The sequence below is a fragment of the Herpailurus yagouaroundi genome, unplaced genomic scaffold (assembly GCF_014898765.1).
Source record: "Herpailurus yagouaroundi ecotype Mexico unplaced genomic scaffold, PumYag 200, whole genome shotgun sequence".
Classification (NCBI taxonomy): Eukaryota; Metazoa; Chordata; class Mammalia; order Carnivora; family Felidae; genus Herpailurus; species Herpailurus yagouaroundi.
In genome coordinates, this window is record NW_024412431.1 from 2,603,228 (window position 1) to 2,620,469 (window position 17,242).

The 17,242-nt window shown below is 50.4% G+C and overlaps 1 protein-coding gene across 4 annotated transcripts in view; it reads right to left on the reverse strand.

The window, feature by feature from the left end:
- Nucleotides 1–17,242, reverse strand: part of DNMT1 (DNA methyltransferase 1) — a 46,915-nt gene that overhangs the window by 9,907 nt on the left and 19,766 nt on the right. For all 4 annotated transcript variants that reach the window (XM_040449842.1, XM_040449843.1, XM_040449844.1 and 1 more), the window contains 18 exons: nt 16,600–16,684; nt 14,672–14,706; nt 14,112–14,193; nt 12,295–12,329; nt 11,919–11,964; nt 11,744–11,824; nt 11,557–11,666; nt 8,517–8,635; nt 8,136–8,228; nt 7,247–7,398; nt 6,900–7,087; nt 6,611–6,794; nt 4,487–4,584; nt 4,147–4,294; nt 2,999–3,114; nt 2,612–2,816; nt 2,398–2,531; nt 748–921 (listed from right to left, as the gene is read on the reverse strand). In XM_040449842.1, coding sequence (XP_040305776.1) covers nt 748–921; nt 2,398–2,531; nt 2,612–2,816; nt 2,999–3,114; nt 4,147–4,294; nt 4,487–4,584; nt 6,611–6,794; nt 6,900–7,087; nt 7,247–7,398; nt 8,136–8,228; nt 8,517–8,635; nt 11,557–11,666; nt 11,744–11,824; nt 11,919–11,964; nt 12,295–12,329; nt 14,112–14,193; nt 14,672–14,706; nt 16,600–16,684 — 2,085 coding nt within the window. The remainder of the gene's footprint in view (nt 1–747; nt 922–2,397; nt 2,532–2,611; nt 2,817–2,998; nt 3,115–4,146; nt 4,295–4,486; nt 4,585–6,610; nt 6,795–6,899; nt 7,088–7,246; nt 7,399–8,135; nt 8,229–8,516; nt 8,636–11,556; nt 11,667–11,743; nt 11,825–11,918; nt 11,965–12,294; nt 12,330–14,111; nt 14,194–14,671; nt 14,707–16,599; nt 16,685–17,242) is intronic.

Here is a 17,242-nt window from a genome sequence, read left to right on the forward strand (position 1 = left end):
CACCTGTGTGGACACGTCTTCTGTGCAGGGAGCACCTGGGCAGACAGCACACCGGGGGCGCCCCCCCCCCCTCCACACCGAGGACAGCCGGGGCTAAAGCAGGTACTCGCACCAGCTGCACAGGCTGAGAGGACCCTGACCTCCGTGCTCTGTAATTCGTAATGACTGAACTGAGGTTGGGAACTGGGACTTTAGGAACTGCAAGTCGGGAAACGGAGAAGTTCTGAAAATGTTGGTTGGAATTCAACCACGTGCTAGTTCTGAGAACAAAGACTGGATCGAGTGTGGAGACTCGGCCGGCCTATTTCTCCCTGAAGAGCCCCAATCCTCTGATACACAAAGAGATCTTGATACTTCTTGGCAAATGGGATTACAACTCACGTTCACTCAATCTTTCCTTTAGGCCCTTTAACACACTTCATCCCAAGAGCCCGGCAGGTGAAATACTCCTCCCACGTGACAGACCAGAACAACAGGAGATGGTCTCTGCCCCAAAGCCTCAGGGCTGGGTGGGGCCAGGCCCCCACCACAGACACTTGTGCTTGGCCAGCACACGCTCTGACTTCTTTCAGACTTACTATAGTCACTCTACCATGGAGGGCGGGATACTGCTGATCACCACACATACTAAGGCAACAGTCCAGGCAGCGGCTAGTCCTGGGGGTACAGGGAGGGGGACGGACCACAGAACCAACCCTGCACTGGCCCAGCGCTCATGGCCCTGACCTGGGCCAAAGGGGCACTCACTTGAACGTGAAGGCCTCGGGCAGCAGGTATACGCCGTCCCCGACGCGATACTGGATGCCGTTCTTAGTGGCCGAGCCGTAGAGAACCCGGCTGTCCAGGTCCTCAAGCTGTTCCATGACCCTGGGAATCTCTTTTTGCCTCATTTCAGCCAGACGGGCACAGCTTACACAGAACCTGAAGGAGCGAGGGACAGAAACAAGGGGCCCTGAGCTGGCTTCACCCGAAGCTTCTGGTGACCAGTAGAGGATGTCTGCAGACACTCGAAGAAACCGGCTTCCTGCAGTTTGTGTTCACACTCCAAAAACACTTATTTGGGACCAAAGACCAGAGATGAAACACAAGAGAATACCAAGCTGATTCCACTTTTGAGAATTTGATGTGAAAACCCCAAGACAAACAGAACGCAGAATAAGGAAAAGAATACGCCACAAGCAAGAATGCAGAGAGTGGTTCGGTCACAGCTCGGTGTCAGAGGAGTCTCCTACTGTTACCTCTAAAGGCTGAAAAGCTAATTGGAAAAATTCAACATTTCTGATTAGTAAGTCCTTAAAGGAGAGCTAGAAATGGCCTTCACTAGAGATCAAATCAAGAGGCAGCACCAGGCTGACTGGAGAAACACTGGGGGCACGTAAGCCAGCCCTCCCAGCCCCACCCCATCGGCCGAACTGCTGCCTCAGAGGTGCCAATGCGACTTTAGTTTGAACAAGTGAGGTACAGGGGTTACAAAGGAAGGCACAGGGCACTAAACATCGAAAGAGAATTTAAAAAGCAAGCCTCCTGGGTCACCTGGGGGGCTTGGTTGGTTGGGAGTTTGACTTTTTTTCCCCCTTAACATTTATTTATTTTTGAGAGAGACAGAGAGAGAGAGACAGAGAGAGAGAGAAAGAGAGAATATGAGAAAGAGAGAATATGAGAATATGAGGAGCAGAGAGAGAGGGAGACACAGAATCAGAAGCAGGCTCCAAGGCTCTGAGCTCTCGGCACAGAGACCGACGCAGGGCTGGGACTCACAAACTGTGAGACCATGACCTGAGCCGAAGTCGGACGCTTAACCGACTGAGCCACCCAGGCACCCCTGTGGGGGTTGACTCTTGATATTGGCTCAGGTCATGGTCTCCTAATTCATGGAATCGAGCCCTGTGTCAGGCTCTGCACTGACAGCATGGAACCTGCCTGGGATTCGCTCTCTCTGCCCCTGCCCCACTTGCTCTCTCTCAAAATAAACATTTTTTTTTTAAAAGACAAAAACAACCAAGCCTCCCTAAAAGCAGTCACTCATCAGCTAGAATGACACGAAATCAAAGGTACCACTCATGAAAGAAAATACCTAAAAACCAGAAGGAAACATGCAAGATACGTAGCAGAAACGCTGAGCCACACACAAAGAGGCTGAAGACAGAAAGCTGCATACTGCTCCTGGATAGGAGAGCTTCTCATAAAGGCAACTCCGTGCCCAAGCTGTCCACACACTGAAAGCAACTGCAACCAAGTCAGGCTGGTCTTTGATTAGCAGGGGAAAGAAACCCCACCAGAGAGAAGCACGTGAAAGGCCAGAGTGATGCACAGATAAGCACACGGCCCTGGAGCACCACAGAGGCGGCCCCACAGAGGGGACCCGGGGCCCGGGCCCGGCCCGGGCCCAGCACTCACTTGTACTTGTTGTCCTCCGTTGGCTGGGTTTTCGGAGGGGACTCAAACCTTGCGTAGTCCTGATCATACCACAGCTGGTAGAAGTAGGTCTTTCCATCGTCCTCCGCCATCAGAGGCTCAGGATCCATGCCTCCCTTTGAGGACAAGGACCCGGTGTCAGCCAGGAGCCCAGGCAGGGAGGGGAAGGGCACGCCAAGGGGCGCCGGGCACTCACCTCCATGGCCCAGTTCTCTGACGGAGCTTTATAGACGACCTTCACCTTGCTGTGAATGTAGGAAAGCTGCATGTCCTCACATTCGTCTACCAGGAACAGCTCCAAGGGGTCCGACGTGGCTCCGAGGACGGTGTCTGTCCCCGCGCAGAACCAGTGGGCATGAAACATCTGCCCGTTGCTGCTGTCCTCCCACAGCGCAGTGACTCTGGAGTCAGAAGAAAGTTGCTAACCCGACTGGCAAACCTGGACCGAGTCTACTTAGGGGAACTTGTATTTGCAGTGTGTCTAGCCCAGGGCAAAGAGCCACTGCTGTATTCACACATAAGCATCTCCTAGGTGTTCAAGAGAAAGTGTGTACGGAGGTCAAGCGAAGGAAAAGGTACAAACCTGGCTAAATACAGCGGTTTGGAGGAGTCATCTGGAATAACAGAGACGCAGTCCCCCACTTCCAGGGTTTCTGAGTCAATGCACACCTTCTTAAAGTAACTCTTCTTTCCATCAGTCTGGAAACGAGAGCTTCGTTTCAGGTGAGGATGGGTTCAAAGGTCTATGCTAGGCTCGACCCCCCTGTTCCTCTTATTTTGTATAAAAGCCTAATTCCTGACAATTTGGTAAGCCCTGAGCTCTACTGCCCTGGCTACTACAGAAAACCTTCGCTCCCTTGGCTGGAAACCTGCAACTCAGAGCACACACATTCCCTCCTCGTCAGCCCCGCGCCTCAGTGTCAGTAGCAAATCAGATTCCAGCATTTGATTTTGAACAGTGCCGGTCCCAACCCCTCCCAGTGGTCCTCATGCCACATCCCGCCCCCAACTCTGTCAGCCACAAGGACCCACTTCTCCCACAAGGAAAGCTAGTTTCCACCTGAGGGCCTCTGCCCTGACTGGCCCCCAGGTCTCTGAGGCTGGTTCCTCACCAACCTTCTGGGTCTCAACTCAGATGCGCTGCCTCCTCGGGGGCCTCCAAGGTCCCCACCTCCCTCCAGCCCTCCACTCACCGGACAGAACACGCGCCTGTCCTCCTGTACGAGGGGCTCAGCCCCACAGGACAGGGGCTCAGCCCCATTCAGGCCCACAGCAGCATCTGGCAGGGGCAGGCCTCACGCTACAGACCAGATCTTTGGCTTCCAGACATCAAGGAAGCAGCGCGGAGAGATTACTTGCTCTCCGGCTTTGGTAAAGGAGTTGTGCCTTAGATGGACCGTCACAGGACGGCAGGGAGGCCATCTGCGAGTGTCACAAAAACACCCGCTGCCAGGCCGGGGTGGATGGGGCAGTGAAGGCTCTCTTCGAAACAAGCTTTGAAGGGGAACCAGCCTGACCCCTCCTAGGACAGTGCCAAAGGCCCATTTTGGAAGGATAGGAAAACGGGAGTCTGTGGGCACACAACCAAAAATGCATTTTCTGGCCTCTCGCCGGCCCTGCTCCTCACAGGCAAATGAGCAGGTTTCTCCGCTTGGGGCTCAGGCTCCTTAACACCGGGCGTGACTTGATGCTCAGAGGTGCGGCAGGAGGCTAGGTCTTCTCCAGGATTACCTTGACGGCTTCTCCAATCCAAGAGATCCGATTCTTGTTCTGTTTCTTTTTCTTCCCCTGATGCATTTTTTTGGGGGACGGCATCTCTGGAATATTGTCGTCAACTTCTTCATCGTCGTCGGCCTCCTTCATGGCCATATTGGGACACCTATAGAGTCAGTGGTTATAGGTAAGTCCCCTCGGGTAAGTAAAACTACTGGGGCTGTTTTAGTGGGTAATGGGGACAGGCCTGGCGACAACACCAGAAGAGGGAGCGCTGCCTTCCCTGCACGTCTCAGCCCACCCGCCCCGAACAAAGCTCGTGTTCCTCTGCCAGGAGAGCGGCGTCGGCCAAACCCACCTCCTCTCTTGGCAAGCCTGTTTGCTCCGTCCGCTACCACCAAACTTAACCATGTCTTTACAGGCTTTACACTTTCCACATTCGGGCTGTTGACACACCTAAAAAAGTATTCAGGAAGGGAATGAAATGGCCATTAGTAACCGTTGGTAACCAGTTTTTTGTTTTGGGTGAATTACCAATTTAAAAAATTGTATTTGGCCTCATCAGGGAAGGGGGAAAAAGAAGTTCAGAACAAGATCCCATTCGTACCCTCCAGATTAGTGAGAATTAAGAAGCAGGACACATGTTGGGACAAGTGTGGAGAACTGAGAATTCGCCATGCTCACAGGGTCGGGGGGGCGGGGGGGCACTACCGCTCTGGAGACTTTTCCAGACCAAAGTTGAGCATAAACCCACACCCCAGCAATTCTGCTTCTATGCAGAGACGATCCCAAGAAGCCTCATTCAAGGATGTCACCACTGCATTATTTATAACAGAGGAAGAAGCTGGAATGCTCGTATAATGAAATACTGTGGAATAATCGGAATGAGTCCACCAGATTACTTGTATCAACACGTAACAGTGGCAAACACCAGTTGTGCGCATTCAGGAAGCTCTGGACAGTGCATGTACATGTGCTAGGTGAAAAACTAAAACCAAGAGAATGGGGAGAACACGTGAATTCCTGTTGATAAAACAAAGGGAAAGAGAGTCCAGCCGACGGTGTGAACACAGGTTCTGAAGGCAGTTGTGGTATTTTTGCATTTCAGTTTTTGTCCAAAGTCAGTCAAATACGGTATACTTCCTATACTACAGGTGCAGTTCCAACAAAGCTAGTCAAATTAATTTCTTGGCTTTCCAGTACATATACAAGTTATATTTATTCTATAGTCTATTAAATTGTTAAATGTGTCATTAAACAGCATGAAATCTAAAAAAAAGTATATTTTTTAATTTAAAAATTCTTGGGGCGCCTGGGTGGCTCAGTCAGTTGGGCGTCTGACTTCAGCTCAGGTCATGATCTCGTGGTCCGTGGGCTTGGGCCCCGCGTCGGGCTCTGTGCTGACAGCTCGGAACCTGGAGCCTGCTTGGGATTCTGTGTCTCCCTCTCTATCTGTTCCTCCCCTGCTTGCTCGCGTGTGCGCGCGCTCTCTCTCTCTCTCAAAAACAAATATTTAAAAAATTGGAAAAAAAAATTCTTTATTGATAGGGCGCCTGAGTGGCTCAGTTGGTTAAGCATCCGATTCTTGATATTGGCTCAGGTCTTGAGCTCAGGGTCATGAGTTCAAGCCCTGTGTTTGGCTCCATGCTGGGCATGGAACCTACTTAAAAAAAGAAAAAAAACTGCTAAAAGCATGCTAACCATCATCTGAGCTTTCAGCAAGCTATAATCACCGGTCACAGATCACCATAAATACAGTAAGTTTGAAATATTCCAAGAATTACTAAAACGTGATAGAGAGTCTCAAAGTGAGCAAATGCTGTTGGAAAAATGGCACCAATTGACTTGCTCGATGCAGGGTTGCCACAGACCTTCAGTTTGTTTAAAAAAATAAAAAACAAAACGAAAAACCCAGTATCTGCGAAGTGCAGTGAGACAAGATATGCCTGTAGCAGATACCAAAGTATCTCTTCTCTAGGTGACTGGAGAAATTAATCCCCCTAATACTGAGTGAAGTAAATCTAAAAAATTCCACAGGAAGAGAGGGCTTTTCAAAGCCCTCCAATCCATCCTGGACAGAGTCCCCTCCGTCCTGGGAAAGTTACACCATGAGACGAGGCAGGCCTGCGGGGATGTCCTCCCCCTCGGAGAGGGCAGCACCTCTGTAGGGTAATCCCTTCCTCTGCACTCACACCGAGGCCTCTAGACAGTGCTATGCAGGTAGAGCGAATGCCACCCAGGAGGCCAGGCTAGTCAGTAACAGTGGATCAATAGCGCGGTGCCCAAGCACACCTCTTTCCACAGCTGTCCGGCCAATCTGCTTGTCCCATGAGGCATGCAATCCTCTCCCTCCCCGCCCCCGCCCCCGCCCCGATAACTTTCTCCCAGCTTCCACGTTAGGGGTCACATTTGAGCAGGGAGAGTCTCAGCCAGGAGAAAAGTTCTTCAGATTGCGCGGGGAGCCCGGCCCAGGTAAGGTTACCTCACAGACGCCACACCGTCGGCGTTTGAAGGCGTTCTCCTTGTCTTCTCGGTCATCCTTTTCGATTTGCTCTGCGAAGAAAGTGTCAAAGATCTGGTAGACCAGCTTGGTAGTGGTGGCTTTAGTGGGGCCTTTGTCCTTCTCTTTGGCAGAATGCCCGATGGTCTGACGTCTTTCAGCTCGCCTGGGACAGAGGTTTCCATCGTGTTAGCAGGCTGGGGAGGAGTGCACAGGACACTCTACCTTCTCTGGTCTCCAGTCTTCGGTTTTATGCCTGCTGCGTCCTTACCTTTTTCCTAGGGTGACCCCAGCCAACTTGATCAGGTCCCTCATGCAGGGGGTCAGAAAGATGGGCTGCTCGTCACTGTCCCCAGCCTCATCATAACTCTCTACTTGTTCTACCACAAACTGGGCGTGCCGAAGGAGAGAATCCTCTGTGAATCGATTCAGGTTGAGCACAGAAGGAGGAACAGTGGTCTTTAAGAAAAAGATCAGAAGTTTCCCTTAGGCTTAAGAAAAACCGTTCTAATCAAACTGAAAAGCGGTTTCTGATTTTAGACAGGAGTTTTCTAGCAACATCTGTGCTGCATGTAAATAGGCATGAATTTCGGGTTGCGGAGACCCTGAGCCCCTCACCTCGATCTTATTGATCAAGTCTTCATAGGTGGAGTCTGGGTTGCTCTGCAGGAACTCAACCACAATCTTACTTATGTAGATCTTCTCCTGCATCACACTAAACAGCGGCGCGTACTCTGGGTTGGGATCCATCAGAATGTATTCGGCAAAAGCTGAAGTAAACCGCAATTTTAAAAAGTGGTCTGAATGTGATGGCAGCTATGATGCCCAGAGGGCAGGGATGAGTCTACGAAGACTGTGGGATAGTCTAAAAGTCATTCCATATGCACAAGTCAACAAAACGCAAAGGACATTCGGAGTTAACCCATTCAGAAGTGGCCTAAGACAGCTAGGGATCGGAGGCGCCTGGCTGGCTCAGTCGGTGGAACATGGGACTCTTGATCTCAGGGTTTTGAGTTCGAGCCCCACACTGGGTGCAAACATCACTTAAATAAAATCTTAAAGAAGGCAGCTAAAGGGGCGCCTGGCTGGCTCAACCAGTGGAGCACATGACTTGTGATCTCAGGGTCAGGAGTTTGAGCCCCACACTATGTGTAAGATAAACAAAAATTTTTAAAAAGGAAGAAGACAGCTAGAGAATGGGAGACTGGCCAAGTGGCCTTATTTGGGCTCCTCTCTTGTTTTTGGAATTCAGTCGGTGTTTGAGCTGTAAGAATAGGACTGGCACTTCTAACTGGAGGGCCAGCTGTAACCCCTACAAAAAAGTCATCCTGATGGTTTCGTAACGGAAACCACCCTAATGACATGGTTTGCAAATAGTCACAAGTTAGTCACGTGCCGTTCACGGGAGGCTGAAACATCCCACCCAAGCCCAACCAAGCCCAGGGGAGGACAGGAACAAGGGCCCCTTTCCAATTCCATCACGGTCCACAACTGGCCACACACTTACAGGTGCTGAAGCCAATGAGCGCCTTTTCACCTCCATCAAAGCCAGTGATCCACCATTCATTTATGGGGCCAAGATTTTTGCCATTAACACCACCTAGGAAAAAGAAAGTTTCCTGAAAAGAAATGGACTAAGAACTATGACTCCCATCAAACCCCAGAAGGGCCAGTGGCACTCTGAGTGCCCCCGAGGTGACTTCTCTTGTCAGCCAAACTGGGCAGTCCTCAGAGACACCAGAGCGAGTTTGCTGTTTGCTAATAGCTGTTCACAGCACAGTCTCAAGCCCTAACTTTAAGGGACAGTCGTTCCAACTGAATAGTGCTTTGCAGGTAAGCTTTGTTTTTAAGATCTCTGCCCAAACATAACCTGGAACGTTCCACTGACCTTCAAGAGACGGGTCATCATCATAGATTGGTTTTGCTGATCCGGAAAAGAAGAGTTCAACGTTCTTCTCAATGAGACCAGTGTCGATCGGGCACAGGTGACCACGCTTACAGTACACGCTAGACAGGCGACAGATAGCAGTTACCAGCCGACCAGTGAAGGCAGGCAGAAGTACACAATCAAGCTCAGACCCAAGGTGACGAGACCACGTGCAAGTCCTAGACTCTTAACCTCCTCGGCTGTCAGAACACTTCATTGGCACAGTGTCCTCACCCAGTTTCTACCCAATTCTCCCACCTATGCATCAAGAGGATCTTGATGTCTGCAGACCTAGGCATCTACAAAGGTGACACCAAGAAGTCAGGGAGTCTTAGAGTGGGGTGACAGGAAACCTCACAAAGGAACAACGCACTACTGCGTCTTCCCTCGGCACACTGCTATCGGACAAGCACTGGCTTCTCAGACACATGCTGCTTAAGGCTGTGGCCACCACCTCGATCTAGCTCCAAAATGCTTTCACTGCCCACAAAGAAAACCTTCTCTCCATTAACCAGTCACTACTTCCTATTCCATCCCCGCCCCTGGCAATCCCCACTCTGCTTTCTCTGCATTTACGCATTCAGTGTTTCATACATGCTTAATGTTATAGGGACTTCACCTTAATAAGAAGCACAGTAAGACCTATTACCTAACAGCATGAAAAGAGATGTAAAGATATGGGAAGGACATACTTCCACCTCATTTGGAGGGTTAAATCTGGAGTTTGAGGGCATCTATCCACAGTCCTACCATCCAAATGTCAAACTTCAGAAGAACATGAAATCAGGGTGTGTATGTGTGTGTTGGGGGGGGGGGGTCTTTCTGCTTATGGAACCGCTCGTGTTGGCCTCAAAGAGCACCTTCCGGGCAAGAAATACCATCCCGTGGTGCAAAGGCCCAGGCGGGTGACACAGAATCCGCAGGTCTCGAGAGCACCACCCCCATCACACTCCCACAGCCTAGGCCCTTGGAAGCCAGAAATCCTCATCCTGAAACCGCACAGAACTTCAGAAATGCAAACACGGACACCCTGAACTGAAACCCCCACCATGTGCCAGGCATCGTGGACAGACACGAACATCTTGAATTGAAACCCCTACTACGTGTCAGGTATGGTAGATAAACACGGGTCATCTCTCTGCCCTCGGGACTTAAGTCCAGTGGGAAAGATGGACACATAGCCAGGGAGGGGAGGATATGGAGGACGCACAGAAGGGGAGGATACAGTGCCCAGCCCAGCAAGCTATCCACGACGACAGGGAGAAGTTCTAAGTCCTAGGCAGAGGCAGGACCCACTAGTTCACAAAATGGACCCTGCCCAAGACTGCTTTCACCTGCCACTTTCAGCCCAAGTACCAGAGGTAAACAGAGTCCTTAAATAACTCCGGCAGTCCGGCTACAATGACACTATCCCTGCGAAGCGTGTCCTTAGTGCCGCTTCCCCACCCTACGGGAAAGGGTCTACAGCAGACCCTCTCTCAAGGAGGAAGCCAAGAGACCTCCAAGCTCTGACATTCCTGACTACAGCAGCCCGGGCTCCAGCTGCTGCTCCTCTCCCGAGCCTCTGTCCTGAGACACACAACAGGGCGGCACGAGGGCATGAGCATCAGCCGCATCAACACAGTAGATTTCACTTGCACCACCAGGCAGAGGTTGGGCCAGGCCCTGGGGGTCACTGGTAGGTGGACAGCATCTTGACACAGATCAGGATCCTGACGGTGTTCGAGAGGGGGATACAGCCAACCACCAACCACAGGGAGTATGAAATGTGCTGCAGAAGAAACACACTGGGGATCTTGTCTCGGGGCAAGAGAACCCCTAACCTGCTGTAGGGCAGGGGTGTTAGGAAAGTGATGACCACAACAGGTATGGTAGAGGAGATCCACCCCCACATTTTCCTCAGGGAGGGAAAAAGCACCTGCTAAAGCAGGTGAAACAAACAGTGGGCGCGTCCTGGAGCCAAACCATTCCCCACAAAGAAATAAAGTGAAGGGGCGCCTGGGTGGCGCAGTCGGTTAAGCGTCCGACTTCAGCCAGGTCACGATCTCGCGGTCCGTGAGTTCGAGCCCCGCGTCGGGCTCTGGGCTGATGGCTCAGAGCCTGGAGCCTGTTTCCGATTCTGTGTCTCCCTCTCTCTCTGCCCCTCCCCCGTTCATGCTCTGTCTCTCTCTGTCCCAAAAATAAATAAACGTTGAAAAAATAAATAAATAAATAAATAAAGTGAAGCCGCAGAGTAACTGCAGCCCCAGCGAGGAGCAGAATGGAGCACAGGGTGCAGAACACGGACTGCGTACTCACAGGCTTGTTTGAGCCTTGCCAAAGGCGCAGTCCAGACGCCAGGACCTTCACTCCAGAACCTCAAGGGCCACTGCCACAGCCTGTGCAGCCCTGCTTGGTCTAGCCCCCTCCCGGGCCCTCTGCTCCTGCAACTCTGGCCACACCAGCCTCATCACTGAGTCCCGCACAGCCAACAGGAGCCCACCTCGGGGTCTCTGTACCTGCTGTTCCCTCCAGCTGGGGTGTCCTTCCCCAGCTGTCCCCTCGACTTACGCTCTATGCCACAAAGGGTTCTGCCCGAGTCACTTCCCCTCTGTCCCAAACACACTCTCCCAGCCCCTCTCTGCTCACCATGCCTTTCACATGTGCCGCGGTTACTACCACCTGACACGCAGAACTTAGCTTCTGCCCCCAGGAAAGCAGGGACCCACGGTGTTGTACCCATAACACCTAAGTCAGTACCTACCTAGCACATGGTTGGCCCTCATCTGGATGAATGAGCTTCAGGATGTGTACAGACTGAAGATTAGACATGTACGGTTTTAACAACCCACACAGCGGAGATCTACTACACTCCCACCATCTTTGGGGCTCTGATCCAGGAGGCGTTAGCAACTTGAGAAAGGCTACGGGTCAAACGCTAAAGAACCTCAAGAGGACATCAAGAACTTCGGCACCTTCAGGAAAGTGCTCTATTACAATGAAGCAGAAGCATATGCGTTACCTAAAGCAGGTCAGTTTGTGTTGGGGAAGGGCCTCATAACTCTCGAAGCCAGACTCGTTGGCATCGAAGATGGAGAGTCTCTCATTTGTCAACAGCTGTGGCTCATCCACCTGAGAGACAGCGACCGTTAGGCTGAGGCAGAGGCAGAGGCAGAAAAGAGAAGGCGGGAAGTAGAGCCGGAACTTACTGCGTCGGGGGGATGCTGTTCGTACTTCAGCTCGGCATCATCCAGGTACTGCCCACACTGAACACACCGCAGAGGATTGGGCTGGGGGCACGAACACAAACAGCACTCAGAGGGCCGGCTCTGGGCAACCCCACCAGCGCCACAGCACCCGTTTTACTCCCAGTTGTGGGTTTACCTTGGAGGACACCACGGTTTTGGTTCGAGCCATTTTTTTCTCCGTTCTGAGAATAAAGCAGAACATAGTTTGTGTGTTTTTAATCCTATAGGAACATGTGAGAAGCTACCCAAGTTACACCTAATCTACTGACACAGGTGAGCACCAGCTGCTGCCTTGGAGGGAGAAGTGCCAGGTCCTCGGTGCCTCTGTACCACAAGGAGGGGACCTGCCTCATGCAGAATTGGAGCGTTTGGGTCCTGAGCTCACAGACTCCATAAGAAATAAAGCTAAGCTAAGGCTGCTCTAGCAATTCATTAAAACCCCTTCATCTTTTTTTCTAGAATGAGAATCTTAATATGATCCGCTTTGTACCAAGACAACAATAAGTGCTTACGGTTCTTTGGACGTAGTTTTGCGTCTCTTCTCTTCCTACATGGAGAGAACAAAAGAGGGTACAAAAGTATTTTACATCTGGACAATGCTCCAGAATTTTATTTTTTACATTTTTTTAAATATTTATTTATTTTTGAGAGAGAGAGAGAGAGAGAGAGAGAAAGAGACACCGAGCGGGGGCAGGGGGGGGGTGGGGGGTGGGCAGAGAAGGAGACACAGAATCTGAAGCAGGCTCCAGGCTCTAAGCTGTCAGCACAGTGCCTGACACAGGGCTCAAACTCACGGACCATGAGATCATGACCTGAGCCGAAGTCAGATGCTTAACTGACTGAGTCACCCAGGTGCACCAATGCTCCACAATTTTATATACACAGTTATCACAAAATCTAGTCAGAGGCAGAGAGGAAGAGAGTCAAGGGACCAGTGAGGTCCAAGCCATTTCCAGTGTCTAGAGTCTTCTATTCAAAATTCTTGTAACTGAAGACTTCCTTAAGAGACTTCTAACAAAAACCATTAAAAACAAAAAAAAAGCTTAGCTTACCCGTACAAGCAGTACCTCAAGGCAAATAAACAACTGATGAGGGGTCTATGGACTGAATTAAGTCCCTCTAAAGTTCATGTTGAAGCCCTAACCCCGAATGTGGCTGTATTTGGAGAAGAGGCTTTTAAGGAGGTGACCAAGGTTCTAAGGGTGGCCCTAATCCAACAGGGCTGGTGTCCTCTTCAGAAGGGGAAGGGACACCAGGCTCCCTCTTCTCCCTCCACACTCACACAGGAAAGAGCCTGGGAGGACGCAGTGAGAAGGCAGCCGTCGGCAAGCCAGGAAGAAAGGCCTCACCAGGAACTAACCCTGGCGGCACTCTGATCTTGGACTCTGAGTCTCCAGAACTGTGGAAAAATAAACGTCTGTTGTTTAAACCACCCAGAGTGCACCACTGGATTAGTCTACCATTAAAAAAAGAGGAAACTTCTTTCTGGAGTTATGTTCGGCGAGTGAAGGAATGAGAGAACTGTGGACTATCACCACTTTGCAGCTCCCAGTGAAACAGATTTAAACAATGACTGTTACAAACATTAGGTGAGAAGCAGAGAGAAGCTTTACAATGGATGGATCAGTCTTAACACCATAAATAGACAACTGTGCCTTCCGGTGTGACATGACAGGAAGCACCTGGCACCCCCTCAGAGTCCACTGGGTAACAAAGGACCTGCATCTGGTCAAGCCCCCAGACCTAACCATCAGTCTGTAGGAGACAGGGCTGGAGAGGGGTTTAACTCAAGAGGGGTGCAACAACAAAACACCAGGACCCAGAAACTCTATGGGTAAGCCAGATCCCTTCATAAATTGCAAGGCAGATGAAGGGGTAAGACTCTGGAGGAGACAGGACAAACAGAAACCAAATTCACTGTATAGGCCTTGTTTGGGTCCTGATTCAGAGTCCCCGTTGTTTCTTTTTTCTAGGCAGGGAAATCTGAAGACTAGACCTTTGACATTGTATTAATTATGACCTTGTGGGGATATTTAAGAAGAGAGTCCTTTTATAGGAAGTTCTTCGGTAACTGTCTCAGTAATGTCAGGGATTTGTTCAGCATCACCCAGGGGTGAGGGAGGCTGGGAGAACAGGCAGGGACCGACTCAAACACTTGGCCATGAGCAGAGAGCTGTTGCAGGCCGATGAGAACACGAGGCCCTGCTGCCCTATTCGGCCTACTTCGGGGTATGCTCGAATGTCTCCAGAACAAAAAGTTTACTTAAAAAAAAAAAAAAAAAGTCACTTTGGGATGTAGGAAACAAAGGATTAAAAAACAAGAGCTTACCTTTTCATCTTCATCTTTTTCTTCAGAAACTTGTGGTTTTACTCTTTCAGGTTCTTTTTCTTCAGGTCTCCGTTTGGCAGCTCTGTTAGGTAAATAAACATATGCCAAATCTTTGCTCAGAATAACCCTATTGCCAACTCACATCGAAAACAAAAACTAATGCCTCCATATTGAAAAGCAAAATATTCAGAATATATCTGGGCAAGATTCTTTCTTCCGATCCAATAAAGAAAGCCCCTTGTCACGGTGGCTCTAAAAGGAGCACTGATAAGTTGTTTGAACTCCAAAAGCAGCCCCCGTGACCCCTCCAACGCGGGCCAAGTGAGAAGTGCCGGGAGGGAAGGGACCCACAAGACGTGCAGGGGTGGCACGGCCACCCAAGTGGCAGAGGAGGCCCAGCTTAATTTCTTATCCAACCCCGCCCAAGCGGATCCAGTCTTCTGAGCGCATCAGCACCTCCGTGTAAACCTCTACATCAGCACCGATCTCTAGAATGGTAATTTCAGTAACGAAAATTACACAAAGCACAGCACAAAGGCACAAGCATTTCAACCACTTACAGATCTTTGGGTTGACTTCTGGGTCTCCTTTCATCCTGCGAGGGTGAAACAGGGGTGGAGAGAGATAGAGGGGAAAAGTTAGTTTCTGAGAAAAGAGCAAGACCAAACTGAAAGTACCAGTTAATGATCACAGCACCGTGAAACTGGAGAACAGGAAAATCCACACAGGCCTACAGGGGACAGAGGAGACTTCACATTTTTAACTCCATTCCCTAACCCCCTACAAGCAAGAGTTGGCCAGGACTGGGCAGGCGGTTTCTATAAAGAGCCAGAAAACATTCTCAGATTTTGTAAGGCTCGTGGTCTGTGTCACAACTACTCAATCCCACCATTATAACATAAAAGCAACCAGAGAAAACACAGAAGTGAAAAGGCACGACTGTGTTCCAAAAAAATTTATAAAAATGGGCAAAGGGCCAGATTTGGGCCATAATTTGCCAACTCTGTCCCAGAAAACCTCATTGTAAAATGGATTATACCCATGTACCTTAAGTTGGCCAAATGCCTATACTTCCATTTGTCATCTGGTCAGAGGTAAAGATGTCATATAGAAAGGTATCGGGACAGCAGGAAAAACAAGGACAAAACTTAGCAATCTAGCATGGAAAATTAAGAAATAAAAGAATTCCCAACTCCATCACCAACTCCTTGTTATATATAAACAATCTAGTGTCTTCTGAGCTTAAATAACTTTCTGATAAATTTATTGATCTTATCTTCATAGATTAACAAGTCTGTTAGGTTTATTAAAATAGGAGAGCCGGGGCACCTGGGTGGCTCAGTCAGTTGGGTGTCCGACTTCGGCTCAGGTCATGATCTCACGGTCCGTGAGTTTGAGCCCCGCGTCGGGCTCTGTGCTGACAGCTTGGAGCCTGGAGCCCGTTTCAGATTCTGTGTCTCCCTCTCTCTCTGCCCCTCCCCTGTTCATGCTCTGTCTCTCTCTGTCTCAAAAATAAATAAACGTAAAAAAAAAAAAAAATAGGAGAGCCAACAATATTAGAAAGGGTCAAATGTTTGATCCTTCCATCTCTTTCTACCATGAGGCAAGAGCTCCCGCCAGTTTGTGTCTGCAGAGAATGGGCGGTCTGACACCATCACTAGGATCTCTCTAGGGGGCCTGGCAGGGATTCCGAGCAAGTGCCGACAGCAAGATAACCAATATCTGGACAGAAAAGGTGAGAGACAGCTAAGATGGCAGAGCATGCTGGAGGCGACACCAAAAGGGTCAAACGCCACGGAAAAAGAATGGATGCCTGTTGCCAGCCAGGTCAGAAGTAAGGAAGTGCATGACCCAGCAAGTCCGTGACCATGGGCTCCACCATCTAAATCTCAAGAGACAGAAGAACCACAGACAATCCTGGGATTATCCCAGTTGGACTTCTCTTAGACAGGGACCACACGGCTTATAGAGCTGGGGAGTCCCGTGCTGCAGCCCCCCAAGTGCACGAACCTCCCCTCCCTGGAGTTCAGTCAGCAGGACCGCCCTGCAGATGACCTTGCCATCCTGCACTTGTACGAAGGCCCAGCCCCACTCCATGCATAAAGTTGCAGAGTTTAAATATGTTCACTTAGCTGAACGGGGGAGGCTGGCAGGACGGGGAGACCTAGACTCGGAACTTAGGAGGCTGGCAGAGCAACACAGGTGTGGCTGGCGCGTCCGAGGGGAGGATCAAGTGCAGCCAAACGCGCACACACCTTCGTCAAGGTGCACACAGGCCCTGTCCACCGTTACAGGGAAGCAGACCACTGTACACACAGACATGAGACAACCACCAACCCCCATGAGGGGGATTAGGGAACTTTCCCAGAGTCGCCCCGTGGGGAGGTAGGGCTGGATTTGAACCCAGAGCCCTGCCCCACACCATGTGTCCCGACCAAATGGGAATAGAAGAAAAGTGGAATTTAAAAAGCAAAGATTCAGTCTTTACCCTCTCGTCTCCTTCATCCGTTTCGGCCTGCACTCCTGTTCTTCCTTCTCGGTCCAGCTCCTCCTTCGACTTCAGTTTAGGTGTTCTGTCACACAAAACCGGACACATCCACGCGATCAGCTCGGGGAGGCGGACACCACTGCAAGCACCCCCAGTGATGGCTTACGGTCTCCTCCCCGGACCCAGAGCATGGACTGCCTTTCCCAGCTGAAGGGCAAGTCTTCCCTATAGGAAGCCCGAAAGCCATTTATGACTTCAGAACTTATGATCTTCAGAGAGGCCATCAGCATTTCATATAAATGAAACAAACAGCTTAAATGAACAGTTTAAAACAAAATAAACCCCCCCACACACACACACACACAAATAGGACTCCATCGATTTCCTGTAACCTGATGGGAATTCTGCCCACAGAGGCAGAAGGCAAGTGTCTGGCCCAGAGGTGGACCCCGTGTGGGTTCACGACAGCTGGTCTGATGTGTGACCTGCATCAGTAGCCGTGGAAAGCCGACTAGCCACACAGGATCTTCACTTCCGGGCTCTGCCCCTCCGTTTGGGTGCTCTGCCCACCCCTAGACACAGGCCCGGTCTCGACATTTCCTCCAGCCAACTGGATGTCAACAGAGACTTGAAGTGCTCTTGA